Source organism: Microcebus murinus, chromosome 16, assembly GCF_040939455.1.
Source record: "Microcebus murinus isolate Inina chromosome 16, M.murinus_Inina_mat1.0, whole genome shotgun sequence".
Classification (NCBI taxonomy): domain Eukaryota; kingdom Metazoa; phylum Chordata; class Mammalia; order Primates; family Cheirogaleidae; genus Microcebus; species Microcebus murinus.
The window spans coordinates 33077722-33094612 of NC_134119.1; the positions used below are offsets into that span (position 1 = coordinate 33077722).

Here is a 16891-nt window from a genome sequence, read left to right on the forward strand (position 1 = left end):
ATAATTGGTCCCTGGATGACAAGGCTGAGCCCTGAGATAGTACAGAAAGTGGGAAGAAAAGGCAGGCAGCTAGGCCCCTGGCCAGATGTGGGGCAGTACGTATGGGGGCAATTCCAGGAAGATCCAGCAGTTAGAACTCAAGGTAGGACTGGGCGCGGTGGCTCACGCCTGTAATCCTAGCTCTCTGGGAGACCGAGGCGGGTGGATCCTTTGAGCTCAGGAGTTCAAAACTAACCTGAGCAAGAGCGAGACCCCATCTCTACTATAAATAGAAAGAAATTAATTGGCCAACTAATATATATATAGAAAAAATTAGCCGGGCATGGTGGCGCATGCCCTGTAGTCCCAGCTACTCAGGAGGCTGAGGCAGAAGCATCACTTAAGCCCAGCAGTTTGAGGTTGCTGTGAGCCAGGCTGACGCCATGGCACTCATTCTAGCCTGGGCAACAAAGTGAGACTCTGTCTCAAAAAAAAAAAAAAAAGAGAGAATTCTGAGGGCAGAGTGGTGCAGAAAGAGCATGCTGGACTTGGTGTCTGACCACCTACAGTTCAAATTCACCACTATCACTGACTTGCTGGGGGATTTGAAGAAGTAACTGAACATTCTCTTGCCCTCCAGTTTCTCATCTGTGAAACAGGAATATTAAAAAACATTTCCAGGCCAGGCTCAGTGGCTCACACCTGTAATCCTGGCACTCTGGAGGCCAAGGAGGGATGATCGCTTGAGATTAGGAGTTTGAGACCAGCCTGAGCAAGAGTGAGACCCTATCTATACTAAAATATAGAGAAAAAATTAGCTGGGTGTGATGGCACACGTCTGTAATCCCAGGTACTCGGGAGGCTGAGGCAGGAGGATCGCTGGAGCCCAGGAGTGTGAGGTTGCAGTGAGCTACAATGATGCCTCTGCACTCTGTCCCAGGGCAACAGAGCAAGACCCAAGACCCTGTATCAAAACAAACAACAAAAAAAAAAAAAACCCAAAAAACAAATATTTCCTATGGGTGTTATAAGGATTAAATGAGATGACACATGCGACATCCTTAGCATAAGGCCTAGCACATAGCAAGTACTCAGAAAACAGTCGTTATTATTATATTCTAAATAGCCAGCTCATGCTTCTAGATTTATCCTACAGAAGTTAGTTTGCAAGGCCCTTTCTTATCCATTAGCCTCATAAGGTAGGAGTGGGGCAGGGATCCCTTTTTACAGATGAATACATGAGGCCCATAGAGAAGAGGTGGATCTGCCCCAAGTCACATGGCTCAAAGCTGGCAGGGCTAGCACATGAGCCTGAATCTCTCAATTCCTTTGTTAGCACTTCCAGAGAGCAATGCCACATCTTGTTCACCACAGTGTCCCTCACACCAGACTCTCTCTAAATGTTTGTCGAATGAGCAAGTGAGCAAGTGTGTGAGTGAGTGAGTGAATGAGCAAGCAAGGGATGAATGAGAGGAGACTGAACTGAATGATGCCTTCAGTTCTTTGCCTCCACCATTGCTACACATCCTTGTGGCTGTGAGAGCTACATGGCCATGTGCTCCGGCCATCCTGGGGGCCCGCCCACCTGAGACCTGGCCATCTGAGCACTATTGTTTCCCCAGGAGAACAGTCTCAAGTCCGGGAAGGGGGCAGCTGCCATGATCCCAGGCCCACAGACGGTGGCCACGGAAATCCGTTCTCTTTCTCCGGTAAGTGGGCAAGGCCAGTTCAGGCTAGGGGACTCCAAGCTGAGAATGTGGGCATGGTCCCATGCATGGCCCACAGCAAGTGCAGCATTGAGCCCAGAAGGTGCCCTTTTAAGTTCAGAGGCAGGAAACTGGACCATTTTCAGATGCCCACAGAGCTACCTGGTGCCTGCCAGAGTCTCACCAGTTGCCTTCTGCCCTCCCGTCACATGCAAGCAGAGCATTAGTGTGGGGCAAAGCAGCCCCTCGCCTTGGTGGTGCCTTTGATGGCTCTTTTGCATCTGCCCTCCTTACTGACCAGGAAGAGCAATGGGCTAGGAGTCCAGAGGCTTGGATTCTGGACCTGGCTATGTCGGTGGCTGCCCCATGACCCCCCAGTCTGTCACTGTGAGGTCTCTTCCAGCTCTTGCATTCTCCAAGTCTGGTGTTCTCATTGTCTAGCCTTGGAGAGAGCGTGTTCCTGGCTATGACAAGATGGGGGATCAGGCTCTGTTTCCACCTTGGCTCCCTCTGTTCATTCTTCTAAGATTCCAGGATTCTTAAATTCTAGGGTGTTGTTAGGGTTCTGGGCCTCAGGAATCTCAGGATCTAGGAATCTTAGATTCCAGGGTTTGAGAATTTTATGGGTCTAGGATTCTGAAGATTCTAGTATTCTTGAATTCTTTATGGTTCAAAGCATCTTGACTTCAAAACATCAGTTTCATGGGGCACCTACCAGGTATCCTTGGTTTACCCCACCCCACCCCCACCCCTGCAGAGCCCAGTGTCCTTACCTGACACCCGGGGTGGGGGGTGGTTGTATTCTGCAGATCATCGGGAAAGATGTCCTCACCAGCACCTACGGCGCCACTGCGGAAACCCTCTCAACCTCCACCACCACCCATGTTACCAAAGTGAGTAGCAGCAGGGTGCCCCATGCCCCAGCCGGGCCGCAGGCAAGGAGGTCATTACTGTCGCTCTGCTTTGGCTTCTCAATCTGTAATGTGGAACAAAGACAACGTGTAGTGTTACCAGTTTCTGGAATGCTGTGAACTTTGTCCTGTGCCACATGTTGTCCTAAGGACGGGCCCTTCCCATACAACATTGACAGCCAGGCTAGGGGACAAGACCGTCTCCTTTGAAGTAATGTGCACCATGGCATTTGCGCCTTATAGACCTTAAGTGCTGGAGGGGTTTAGTGGGGGTGATGTACAGGAGGCTCCAAAGAGTCAGGAAGCCTCTCCTGGAAAAAAAATAGGGTTTGAGCAGGGTCTTGGGAAGCCAGGTAGGACTCCTGAGGGAGGAGAAGACAGATGCACATGTTCTAAGCAAAGCAGAAGATGGGAGCAGAAACTGCATGTTTGCTTATTTGTTTGTTCATTGGGCATCAAATTTATGTTGGCCTCTGTGCCATGGGCTGCTGGAGGCAGCCATTAGTGAGGCCTGTTTGAGGGAAATGAGAAGCATATCTAGGGGTGTAGCAGGGAAATTTGGTTGCACTGTGGACAGAAGAAGTGGAATGTAGAGCAAATAAGGCAACTACCAGGACACAGTTCACTGTGGAAGATCTGAATCTAAGGGAAATTAGAAAGCCATGAAGGTTTTTACATTAGGGAATGACTCAGTGAAAATAGGTTAAGGGAGAGATTAGGTCCACCAGGATGTGCAGAGAGGAGAAAGAAGAGGGAGAAGTGTGGAGACAGAATGATAGTAACTCAGGCCTAAGGGCAAGGCCTGGACCAGGGTGGAAGGTGGAGCCAGGGAGGGAAGAGGAGGGACCAGACGAGGGAGGCCTTCTTGGGTGCATCAGCTTGATTCAGCCCATCAGGACAAAGGGCTGGGAGGTCAACTGGATGACCCGTGGATACCTGAGTGGCTAGGAGGAAGGCAGGGGGCTCCAGCTAGGGCTGGAGGCCTGAAGGAGCCAGGTTAAGCCAGGTTGAGTTGTAGGTTCTCATGAGCCATCAGAGGAGCAGCCTGGTCAGCAGCACTGGCCCTTTGTGCACACAGACTCTGTCCGGGCCCTGCCTGCTCCTCTGCAGGGCTCAGCACTTTTTCACATTCCCACAAAGAACCCACTCTTAGCAAAAGCATTAGTGAGAATGTGGACTTCTCTGAAAGCTTTATGGGAAGATTTTATACCACATACCCCACAGCATATAGCTCAGAAAACTCTTCTTCCCAAAGTCCCTCTTGGCCCTGTCAATTGGAAGCCCCTATTCTTTCTGTCCACTCTTGACTCCAGCTGGGGTTTCCCACAGCCACCACCTTCCTTTAACTTGCCAAACAATGAGGTCCTGCCTTGTCTTCTAAACTTGTCCAAGCCTCACACCTTCAGAAAACAGTGGAGGTCGTAAGTATCATCAATGCAGTTTTCTCTTGTACTACTGTTCAGAATCATTTAAGGTAGAACTTTGTCACCATTCACATTTCATTCATGTGTTCATTCAACAAGTCTGCATTCAGCACCACCTCAGATTGGGTAAGGGAGTCGGGAAAGAAGGGACACAGAGATGAACAAATACAGGCCTGGTGAGCTGAGCAATGCCATGTACACACGTAGGGTGCAACACCAGGCAGAGAGGCCCAGAACTGTGATGCTGGAAGCAGAAGCATTGCCAGCCAGGGTCGCGGAGGCAGCATTTGAGCTGGACTCAGAGGACCTAGATGGAGTAGTTGAGTATCTAGGGGAGTGGTGGCAACCAGACAAGATCTGCAGTTTGACATCCCAAAACTAGAAGAAGGAATAACCAAGGAAGTCAGGAGAGAAGGTAACCACTAGTTCTGAGTCTTGCCCTTGAGAGATGCTTTGGGTAGGTCCCTTGTTGCAGCTGCTGCCCCAGCAGGACCCCAGAGTGACCTCACCTCCCTCTCCCTCAACAGACTGTGAAAGGAGGGTTTTCTGAGACAAGGATTGAGAAGCGAATCATCATTACTGGGGACGAAGATGTTGATCAAGACCAGGTATGGGGGTAGGGGATGTTATTCTCAGTGGCGCCACCCAGTCCCCAGTCCCTCTGATATTGGGTTACCCATAGATGGCTACCCTTATGGGCAGAGAAGGTGCCCACTTCTTGCCAACCCTGTTCAGATAAGGACCTCTCGAGGAAGGGGCATTAAATGGGAGCTAGAAAGATCCAGAAGACCCGAGCTCTAGTCTCTCCCTTTAACCGTTTGAATTTACCCCTCCCCAGGCCTCAGTTTTCCCAGCTGTGCACTAAGGGGCTTGTTGTTCTCCAAAGCCTCTCCCATATTTGATATTCCATGGTTTGTCACTTTGTGTTCCTTCCCACCAGGCTCTGGCTTTGGCCATCAAGGAGGCCAAACTGCAGCATCCAGATATGCTGGTAACCAAAGCTGTCGTATACAGAGAAACAGACCCATCCCCGGAGGAGAGGGACAAGAAGCCACAGGTAAAGCTTCTGAGGCTCAGCAGCCTTGTGGGGTTGAGGGGAGGAAGCAGTAGCAAGACTCTCTGAGGCTCACTGCCATCTAAGACCCCAAGTGGAGGAGCCCTAGTGTAGCTTTAACCACTTATCTCCCTGAATTGTGGCTCAAAGGAGAGAGGCAGCTCTCCCAGATACAAGTCAGTGGTGAAGGGAAGGAAAATTGGTTCCTTGGTTTCTCTGGGGTTTCAGGCCTCAGATCCAGAAGATTAAATCCAGCAGTGGTGAGCAAATGGAGAGAGGATTGACAGTGGGTATTGAGGTTGGACAGATGGAGGTACTTGTGATCTTGTTGGCCATTGCCTATGAACTGGAAGGCAGAAACAGTCCCACTAGGCCCAGTGCCACATTGCTGTCCCTGAGTCTCTTTCTCTATCACAGTCACTGGATGTGACTGTCAAGGGGACATGATGACCACAGTCCTTGATCCTGTCTGTTTCACTGATTGCAAACCCTTGACTTCTCAGGCCTCCAGGGGCCAGAATCTCAGGGGCCCCGATATTTTCCTGCTTCCTTGTGGGCCATCAATACCTCATTGAATAATAGGATGAGATGATGTCGAGGCAAATAGAGCTTTCAGCAGCCAAAAGTGGGGGAGGGGCTCTTCTGGCCCCTCTGGAAATTTACCAAATTTTATCAGACCTATAAAACAAAATCCCATGGACATTGAGTTGAATAAAATAAACTTTTTGTACACAAAAAGTACAAATTGGATGATCCATTCCTAGGAAATCCAAAAACAGGCAAAACTAACCAACAATGATGAAAAGTCAGAATAGCATTACTTCTGGGATGTGGTATTGGCAGGGAAGAGCCACAAGGAAACCTCTGGGCTGCTGGAATGTCAGTCACATCTTCAGCTCGGTGTATACATGGGGGTATACATGTATTAAAATCTGTCAAGCTCTCATTGACACTTAGACTTGTGTATTTCACACATTTCACATGTTCTACCACAACGAAAAAAAATCCATCTTGAAGACTCACAAATAACTGGTCTCCTTTTTGTCCTTTTCCTTGAATGAAAGAAACCAGTGTTTTCTAGAAAGATACAATAATGTTTCTTTTTCTTCCTTTGATTACCACCCCCCTTATTGTCAGAAGAAAAAATACTGAAACATTTTCCTGCTGTTTTGAAAGGCTGCTAATCCTTGGTCTAGACCAGTGTTGTTCCATAGAACTTACTGCAGTGATGGAAATGTTCTTCTGTGCTATCCAGTATGGCAGCCACTAGCCACACAGAACTGTTGAGCACTTGAGATTGGCTAATCTGAAATGAGATATGCCTTAAGGGTAAAACGCATGCAGGATTTTAAAGATTTAATATTTAAAGAAAAAAGAATGTAAACTATCTCAATAATTTTTATATTGGTTACATGTTGAAATGATAATGGATATATTGGGTTAAGTAAAATATATTATTAAAAGTAATTTCATCCGTTTCTTTTTATTGTTTTTTTTTTTTTTTTTTTGAGACAGAGTCTCACTTTGTTGCCCAGGCTAGAGTGAGTGCCGTGGCGTCAGCCTAGCTCACAGCAACCTCAATCTCCTGGGCTCGAGCGATCCTTCTGCCTCAGCCTCCCGAGTAGCTGGGACTACAGGCATGTGCCACCATGCCCGGCTAATTTTTTGTATATATATCAGTTGGCCAATTAATTTCTTTCTATTTATAGTAGAGACGGGGTCTTGCTCTTGCTCAGGCTGGTTTTGAACTCCTGACCTTGAGCAATCCGCCCGTCTCGGCCTCCCAAGAGCTAAGATTACAGGCGTGAGCCACCGCGCCCGGCCTTATTGTTTTAATATAAATTAGAATTTAAATTTTTTTTTTAAGACTAGTCAAGTGCAGTAGTGAGAATTTAAATTTTGAAATTAAAAATTTCCTATTTACCTTAGAAACTTTAGAAAAATAGAAACACATAGAAAATGTAGGAAATTTTATATAGAAAATCTATTATCTAAAGAAATTTTAACTTCCATCTGTGGTTCACATTCTATTTCTGTTGGACAGTACTGGTCTAGAAGTGTAATTTAGCTACAAACAGAGCCTACCTCTCTCTTTCTTCAGACTTTCATACAAATGATTGTCACTCCTGTCCCCCTAGTTGTCCAATTATTCCTGCTTTTTCTCCCCTAAATCTCAAAGTGGTAGAGTGTCAGTCACTTGCTGAGCTGGTGCCTAGCCAGGTGTGTCACCTGGGGAAGCTTGTTTAAAATACAGGTGCTGGAGAGCCCTTGCCATAAAGTCTGATTTAGAAAGGCTGGACAGGAACCCAGGATCTGCACTGCTTGGGGATCTTTATTTACACCTGGGTCCTTAGGGAGTCTCTGTGCAGCCAGGTGTGGGAGCCACTGATGCAAAGAACTCTATACGGGGAATCCAGGGACCTGGCTCTCCAACCATTCCACTGACTGGTGTGTGACCATGGGTTAGTTTCTTCCCTCATGGAGACTCAGTTTCCTCACTTACAAAATGAAGAGATGGGATGAGCCCCCTTCTTGTTATGTTCCCCAGCTATTTGCTTTCCTGGGGTGTCTGCTGTGTGTTTCTTGTCTCTTCTGCATTCCCTATCTCAGGCCTCCTCCTCTTTCCTGGGGCATTCACAGCCAGGCCCCCAGGTTTCTGCCTTCCCATGTCCCTGGCCATTCAGAGCTCTTGTCCCAGCCTCCACTTCCTGTCTAACCTACCGCCATGCAGTCTTTCACATCTGCCCACCTCACTGCTCCCTTTGCTGCTTGTTCCTTCCTCCTCATCTCTCTTTAGTTCTTTCTTTCATGCCATTGCCCCACGCACCACCATGCACCATCTCTCTCTCTTCTGGATAATTCCTAATTCCGTAAAGGTCACCTTGTTTATGTTGCCCTGGCGAGCCAGAAGTTTCTCTCCCTTGCTTTTACTGCCCACACACTTTAGCAGTAGTTATCACCAAGTAGGAGCTACCTCTGAATTTGAAAACTCCTTTTTAAAGAGCTTGCAAAATATTGGCTTAATAGAAGGAAGCATCTTGGCTCCCCAAGGAAGAGCTCTGGAGCCTTTCAGATCTAGATTCGAATCTCAAGCTCTGCCCTTTATTAGCTGTGTGACCTTCAGCAAGTTATTTAACCTCAGCCTGTGCTTCCACATCAGCCAAATGGCAATGATCATCACAGTAATAACAATTGTTGTAATTTATGAAAGACTTGTGTTGTGCCAGGCACCAGGCTATGCACGCAACATAAGCACTGTTATCTGTTCATTTATTTTACAAGTGAGGAAACTGAGGCTCAGAGACGTTAAGTGACTTGCTCACAGTCGTGAAGCTGGAAACATGAAGATTGGTTAGAGGATCAAACCTAATTTGTTAGATTCCAAAGCCATCCCATAGTCTTAACCTTCTCACCACGCTGACTTTTCATAGTGTCTTCCTTACAGGGTTGCAGAGATCATACATATATATGATAGTTAGCACAGTACCTGGCAGATAATAAGTGCCTAATGAAAGTTCATTATGATTGTTATTACTACTAACTCAAAGTAGGCTAACAAAATGCTGCATGGAGGGACTCTGCTGTAATAAACTGAGAGGAATAAATTATAACCTGGTATTGTTTAGATGGCTCTGGTGCTTCTGAAGTGTCTGTGGGCTTATGAAGACTTCCCACACACCAGATGCACAATTACATTGATGTACAGGGCAGCCACTTCATTAACAGATGAGCAAACTTAAAGTGCAGCCTGCCACTGTAAGAAAAAAAAAATCCCTAGTTAGGATATAGCAGAATTGAGTAGAAAGGATGCACCCAGGCTTTGGATCCAGAAACACCTTGGTAGCTGTGTGCCCATAGGAACCTCTCTGGGCCTCAGTTTCTTCATCTGTAAAATGGAGTTCATGTATAAATTGGCACTGCTATAATAATTAAACATCATCTGTGATATACTGGGTCAGTGTCTCAAATACAGGAGGTGCTCAGCAAGGTGAGTCTGCTTCCTTGTCCATCTGGGGTTTTTCCATGTTTAGAGGTTGATGACAGCCCTGAGAAAGTCAGCCCATAAATTTCACCACCAGCCTGGGCACGAGGTCCTGTGTCCACCAGGGTGTTCATCTTGCTGGTCTTCATCTTCTCTTCCCTCCCTGAATCCTCCAGAAACATCTGTTCCTGCTCCAGTTGGCTCTTGGCCTTCTTTCTTAAAGTTCTTCCTTCCTAAAGTTCTTGCTGTGAGTGTGGAAAGCCACCCATCTCACACAGAACCTTTTCTCTTCTCTCTCTGCAACCTCTCAGGCAAGAGATGTGATTTCTGCTTTATCTTGTCCCCCTGGCCCACTCAAGAGGACCTGTCTGCCAAACACTGCCAGCAAGAGGGCAGCACTCACCCAGCTTCCTAGAGCTTTCGAATCTTCCAAAACTTAATTAAATGAGAAAAAATTGATCTGTTCCAAACGAAAACCTTGGGTTCTAGTCTTAATTCTGCCAACTCAGTTTTCCCATCTGTCAAATGAGCCAAAAGGAACCCTTTTCTCTAATTCCATTAGCATTTGCCTGTGTATGAGTGATAAAAGGCAGGAATGATATTCCATCCATTAAATGGTTTTGATGGCCACTGTGTGCAAAGTACAGTGTTGGGCACTAGAAAGACAAATATAGGTAAAAGACAGCCCTTGCCCTCAAGGATGGCAGAGATCACAATGGTGTGTGGTTAAATTAACAATAGCAACAGTAATAATAGTAAGAACAGCCAATATTTATTTAGCACTTACTATATGCTGGGCCCCTTCTTTGATTCCTCCCTATAACTGTAGGAGGCAGGACCCATTTTAGAGAGGAAGCAACTGAGGCTTAAAGAAATTAGAAAACTTTCCAGGCACTGCAGCACACAACTATAGTCTCAGCTACTCAGGAGACTAAAGAGGGAGAATCTCTTGATCTCAGCAGTTCAGGACTATAGCACTATGACCATGCCTGTGAATAGTCACTGCACTCCAGCCTCGGCAACATAGCAAGACCCCATCTCTGAAAAAAAAAAAAAAAAGAGGAAGAAGTTAAGAAACAGAGCTAGGAGGCCATGAAGTGAGATTTGAACTTAGGGAGTCTGATTTCAGAGCCTATGCCCTTGAACACTGAGTTTTGGAGCCAAACCTGAGTTGGAATCCAGGCTCCAGTTTCTTTATTTAAACACTGCTGTCTGGGGTTTAATCTCCAGGACACAGCAGTCTGATAGAGAACAGAAAGGAAAAACAAACAAAAACAGAACATCTGCAATCATGACTAAACATTTCTTAGAACTGAGAAAAGATAGGCAGAGAAAGCAAAATGATATGATCTTAGCTTCTCAGCATTAAAGGACATTTTAACAAAATTTCAGGTCAGAGTAAAAGATACCACCTCCCTGGAAACAAACAAGCAAACACACATGGGCTTTGAAGTCAGACAGATGCAGTTTCAGTTCTCAGCTGCCACACGTTAGTTGTATGCCCTTGGACAGGTCTCTTTACCTTCCTGAGCCACAATAAAGGGCATAGGTCAAGGATAGCTACAACAACCTCTTGCCATATGTTTAAAGAGAGAGACAAAAGTAACTAACTTTTCTTGTCCTCCTCCTTCCTTTGAACCCCTGTCCCATATGCCTCTGGCTCCCAGGAATCCTGACCTCTGTGAAGAGATGCTGGCATTTCTGGTCCAACCCAAGCCAGAGAACCATTAAGAAGGGGCCTTCATTCTGGATTCTCCAACGCAACACCGACGTCCCAGCTGCGACGTACTGTCACTGATGAGAGACTGGGAAGGGAAAAGCATATATATATAGATATATATATAGATATAGTTATATATACAGGAAACACCGCGTCCTTGCACTGCTGCTGGGGCTGGCAGAGCAGTCGGCCAACAGCACCAACCAACATCTGAACACCTACTTTTCCTTTGCAGACAAATTGAAGAATTGGTGGGATTTTTCAGGAAAAAACAAATTATAATAACCATAATCCCTCGCAGCCCCCTCTCTCCTGCCAAATAACAAAAGCAAGCCAGACCACGATGATTGTAGAAGTCCCGCACCACCCTGGTTCTGCACGTTATGGTTAGCGGATGAACTTTCCATTCGTTCTTCTCCAACATCTGTTGCCCACTCGAATGCAAAGGAAAACACTCATGCAGCAAAGCAAGAGAAGTTGCAGCAGCAAGACATGCACAGTCAACCATTTTCTGAGAAAGAAAAAAAATTCCCCACTCGGAAATGAGGAGGAGGAACACTGGATTATTATTTTCTGGGTCTTGACACTGGGCTGCAAAATCCACCTTCCTTTCTTCCGCCTCCCCTCCCCCTCGACTCTCACATGTCTTGTCATTTTCTGTCTCAGTTCCCTCCTCCCCTTCTCTCTCCCCCTCTGTGTCCTGGTCCCACTGAGGGCCACTGCAGATGACTCTCCTTTGAAACGAGAAAAAGAAAAGAAAGCAGGAACAGAAAACTAAGCCACAGGAAGGGAAGTAGACATTGTATGTTTATGGTTTCTCATTATGAAGGTGCAGCTTGTAGGAGATTTGTATGGATGTGCTTTTAAGTTATGTATATTACATATAACAGGAAACAAATATTAAAATAAACAGTGCTGGTAAGTATGAAGCTGACATTTTAAAATTATAATTATCTGACTGTGATTGACGTATCCCAAGGTTCCTAGATCTCACTGAACTGGCCCGGCTAAGGAGACCTGGACTCTGGGTGTGGGTTGGCTCACAGTAGAGGCTGACAGGTTCAGTGTAGTAATACTGTGTGTGGTGTTTGTAATTGGTTGATTGGTGGGGAGGGGTGGGGACCCCAAATGGAGAGGTGGGGGGTTGGCAAGAAGGAAGCAACACAGATGTAGTCCCCAACATGCTGGTCCAAGATGCCTTCTCCCCCCAGGCAGTAGCAGCCAGGACCTGGTCTCAGCTCAGGCACAGGGTCCAGACTTAGGACTCTGCTGCTGAGATTCCCACAGTAGAGGTCCCTGGCTCAGTCCTCCTACCTCCCTAGGGGGCTTGCTTTGGTTTTCAGTCCTCTCTCTCTCTTTCTCTTTCTCTGTGTTTCTTTTTTCCATGTCTTGCCCTTCCCTGACCACGTTGATAATAACCAACTACATATCCAAAGGGAGGTGATGCCCTTGGCCATGGTAGAAGATGGTGGCTTTAACCTGGCTGTCTGAAAATTCCCAGCTCAGTCTTTTCCTCTACCCCTTTCCTTATTCTGAATCATTCTATTCTTCCTGGACCAAAGTAGCCATGGCAAAGAGGCCAAGGACACAGATAGGACAGACCCTGATAGATCAAAACTGCATTTCCAAAGGTCTCACCTGCCCTGGGACAAGCTGAGGGTGAGAGGTGGTGTTGCTTGAAGCTCCATCTCTGTATAAGACCTTGGGTTTGGAGACCTCCCCTTCAGTTAGCATCTGAGCTCTGAGCCTATGTCTTCAGAGTCTCAGAAATCGCCTCGAGATCATCGAAACCCATGGAAAAGACCCTGCGCGATGTTGCCCTCTGGCACATGTGGGATTCCTCAGACTGGCCTACCACAAGCTGCTTCCCTGAGTTCAGCGAGTGTCCCTTTATGAGGGAAAATGTCCCACTGCACTATAATTCTCAATTCCATTTTACTCCAGTCTTGCTTTTGAAGCAGTTGATAAATTTATTCAACAAATATTCATTGAGTGCGTACTTGTGCCAGGCACTATTCTCAGGCTGAAGGAGAAAGTGGGAGGGGAGGGCAGTGCCTGGGAAGCCACCTGAGCCAGTCTTATATCTCCAACCATGGCTGGCCCCTCCAAGAGCATCTACCCACTCTCTTCAACTTGTTGGACATTGCCCAGGGATGTCCCCCAGAGGCCCAGGCTAGATACATGCCCTGGGCTTGCTTGTCAGTGACAATATGCACCTTAGCTGCTGAGCTGGTGCTGACCTGAGGCAGGGCAAGAAACTAGAATGGCATTTGCCTATCTGGGCAAATGGGAAGTTCAACAGGGCTGTCAGATGGCAGAATCAGCCACATCCCCTATGGAGCAGGCCAGTGGGCCCACTCCAGCTGCCCCTGAGTGCAGCACCAGGTTCTTTTTATAGTCCTGGTAAAAAAGCCACACAACCTTCTTTCTGCCCTTCTCAACTTGAGAGCTCCCACTCTTTCTGGGTCAAGAGCTGGAATGGCTCCATCCCCTCTGGGCCATTTGGGATTCAGCTCAGGCACCTCATCTTTGTAGGAACCAGGTGTCCTGTGCATACCGGACACATCTCAGAAGGAAGATCTTTGCTCTGAGTTTTGCACCTGCCTATAGACTCTGGGTGTGTGGCTTTAGGGCAGGGATGAAGTGACCAGGCTTTGCTTGTAGGCCACCAGGGTATGGGGAGATCTCCTCCCCACAGATGCTCTGCCCTTCCTTCCACAGAGAGGCACGCAGCACCACCAGGGAGGAGGGGACCTGCAAAGCTAAAATCTAGGGCACTGTTTCCTCCCCACCCTCCTCTTTATAGAGAATAGAGATGTTTGTCTTGTCTGTCTTCAACCTACTTTTCCTTTTTGCATTATTATGTTTCTCATCTTCTCTGTGCTGCCTCTCCACCCAGGGGGCCATGTAGCAGAGTGGGGATAGTCCCAGAGGGACCATCCTGGCTCAGCCCCTAACTCACCATGTGACATTGGGCTAGTCCCATCCCCCCTTTTGGGCCTCAGTTTCCCCACTTGCAAAATGAGCAGGGTAAACCAGATGCTCTCCAGGGCCTTTTTCTACTCTGGGCCATCCTACAGATCTTCATTTTCTCTTATTTTGCTTTCTCTGGATCTTTTCCATCTGAGGGTACAGGAAGTGCCAGGACCTGTTTCAGTTTTTGAATCCTGCAAGCACATTCCAAGACTGGCCTGAAATTGCATGAGCAACATCACTCTAAATACTTTTTTTTTTCAAAAGCACCTTACCAACCAATTGCGATGCTGTCCTGTTCCTTTTTACTCATGCCCCTCTCTCCTCTCTTGTCCCCATGCTCCCCCACCTCAGTGCTCTGTGCTGTATGCGTGTGCTCTCTGTTCTTGTATACTCAATAAAAGTGAAATAAATGTGTTTGATGCTGAACCACACTTCCTTGGTGTCTCTTTCTCTCCCTCGGTCTCTCTTTGGCTACTGGTACAAGTTGGCGTTGTGGGAAGGGCAGAAACTGGATTGGAGACATCCCAACTTAGAACATGTTTATTCAACAAATATTTGGAGCTCCCAATGTGGTCTAGGCCTTGGGTTAGGCTCTCCAGGTATAACAGCAAATAATACAAAGTCCCTGCCCTCCAGGAACTCACAATCTAGTGGACTGTTCAAAGACAGTTACAGGGTGATTGGCACTGGGAAGGGAATACATAGCAGGAAGGGGTGCAGGGTCACTGAAGGAGACCGCTTTAAATGAGGTTGCCAGTTAGGGCCTCCCTGAGGAGTTGGTTTTTGAGCTTAATGAAGAGAAAGATCAAATAAGGTGAAGAAGAACTTGGGTGGGAGCATTCTAGGCAGAGGGTACAGCAGGCATATGATATGGGCCCCAAACCCAAGAGGGGCTTGTTGAGTGGAGGAACAGCAACTCCTCCTCTTCCCAAAAGAAGAGTGTCTGCATTGGGGTCTCTCTTCCTACAACCCTGCTACATAGGAGCCCAATGGAAAATGGATACAGCATCCCTAACTTCAGCCTTTGCCCACAGCCTCCATATATGTTCCCATAGCCTCATATCACCTGTCCCATTATTGACTTATTTTTCTTTAAATTGACTCACTTAGGAAATTTATTTAAAAGGGAAAATTACTTCCACAAATGGAAAACGAGCGTCACTTGCCAAAGAAAGGAGGTCTTCATAAAAATTATGCAAAAATATTAAAATCTTAAAATTAAAAACTAAATTGTAAAATTTAGTTTTACAAAATTTTGTAAAACTAAACTCATTCCTTGGACCATCTGAGGTGTACATACTAACACTTTCCTCTTTATTCTACCAAGCAACTCACCCCAGGCCACCTCTCTTTATTGCCCCAAATTGCACAAAAAGGTCTTTTTTCCACGAATATGTATTTTTTTCAGAGTTGAAGTCATTTTGTACATATCATTCTGAATACTTTTTAGAACTTATATACTGAAAATTTCCTTATACTTTCAAATACTATTTCTTTTCTTTGAAAAGGTATTCAATAGATAATACAAAAGGCTATGCAGTGAATAGTAATTCTTCAACCTTCTCCAGATTCCTGTCCATTGTCAGAGGCAATTGCTGGAAGGAGCACTGTGAATCTTTCCCTGAATTTTCCCTTGAGGTTTCCTTTAGCAATCTGTCACCCTGGTGTTCCAGAATAGGACTTAATTTGCAAACATTGTATCCCTATACAATTCCTCATGACTCCACACACCCTGATCTTTATTTCTGTCTCCCACAGATACAGGGCCAGCCTCTCTGGTTCTTAGGAATAATATAGGGGAGGTTCACCTAGATCAGTGTTTTTCAATGGGGTGGGGGTAGACGATTTTGCTCCCCCTTGCCCCTTAGAACATTTAGCAATGTCTAGAGACATTTTTGGTTGTCACACTGGGGGGGATGCTACTGGCATCTAGTGGGTAGAGGCCAGGGACACTGTTAAACATCCTACAGTGCACAGGACAGCCTCCTACAACAAAAAATTATCTGGCCCTCAATGTCAATAGATGTTAGTAGTGCCAAGGTTGAGGAATTCTGATCTGGATGAACATGCAAGCCACAAGGTAGAATTTCCAGGCCACATTTACAACTTCCATGTCCAGCGTTCAGTGCCCTAGAGTCTCTGAGAAGATGGTGAGCCCACCTGGAAGAAGGAGTTATGAGACCAGACCACAGAGCTCAGCATCTAAGACTGGGAGTGGAGAGGGCTGAGGAGGCAGCTGAGCTTCTTCATGCAGGAAATGAAACTGACAGGACAGGCTGAAAGTGATAAGCATGACTGTGACTGATGGAGGCTGTCTCTGTTTAATCCTGCAGCAGCTCATTGTGATTAACCATGACTACAGGGCCCAGTCTAGTCTGCAACCCACTAAGAGATGCATTTTGACTGAGACAGACTGGCATGTCCAGCTGTCACTAAGGAACTGTGACAGACAAGCTAAGGAGCAGCAGCACAGAGACAAGAACAGCCAGTCAGACCTTGGTTTGCATTCTAGTTCTGTCACTCTCTGGCTGTGTAATACCTTTTTGTGCAATACCTTCAGTTGTCTCTTCTATAAATTGGGAATACTAGTATCTACTTACTAGGGTTAGTTGTATGGATTAGAGACAATATCCAAGTGGCCTGCCCTATGGGTTTTGTTCTTGCCTAGCCAGCCCTCAGGATCACATAATCCAATTCCTTGCAATAATCACTTACTATTAAGTATGTATCTCCTACTGGCTCTGCTTCTTTGGTGGAATGCTGACTAATAGAACCACCTAGCACAAGGCCAGGCCCACAAATAGAAACCATTTATTAATACCAAATGACTGTGATTATTAATTAAATGTAAGATATAAGTACTGAGCTGAGTCTTTGTGCCTGGGTTTGTGCTAGGGTCCAGGGAGACCAGTGTGTGTTTGTAGCCTGACTGAGATGTCAGACTGGATCTGTAGGACAATGGGTGATCATGATGGGAAGGACTGATGTGGTGACTCTGATGATGCTGCCACTTGCTCTCTGGGCTGGTGGCTGGGTTTCAGAGGCTCTCCCCTAGGGCTGAGTGTGACTGGAAGCGGCTACACTGTGATCAGGTAGAGATTGGCTGACTGAGACCATGACTGAGAACCTGACTGGCTAT

The 16891-nt window shown here is 46.5% G+C and overlaps 1 protein-coding gene across 29 annotated transcripts in view; it reads left to right on the top strand.

Annotated features, from left to right (window-relative positions):
- Positions 1–14177, top strand: part of EPB41L1 (erythrocyte membrane protein band 4.1 like 1) — a 128110-nt gene extending 113933 nt beyond the window's left edge. For 18 of the 29 annotated variants that reach the window (XM_076011094.1, XM_076011090.1, XM_076011091.1 and 15 more), the window contains 5 exons: positions 1602–1688; positions 2495–2578; positions 4548–4628; positions 4961–5077; positions 10724–14177. In XM_076011094.1, coding sequence (XP_075867209.1) covers positions 1602–1688; positions 2495–2578; positions 4548–4628; positions 4961–5077; positions 10724–10732 — 378 coding nt within the window. In that variant the 3' untranslated portion in view covers positions 10733–14177. The remainder of the gene's footprint in view (positions 1–1601; positions 1689–2494; positions 2579–4547; positions 4629–4960; positions 5078–10723) is intronic. The other 11 variants (XM_020281984.2, XM_076011076.1, XM_020281978.2 and 8 more) reach the window with 4 other exon arrangements.
- The last annotated feature ends 2714 nt before the right edge of the window (positions 14178–16891 follow it).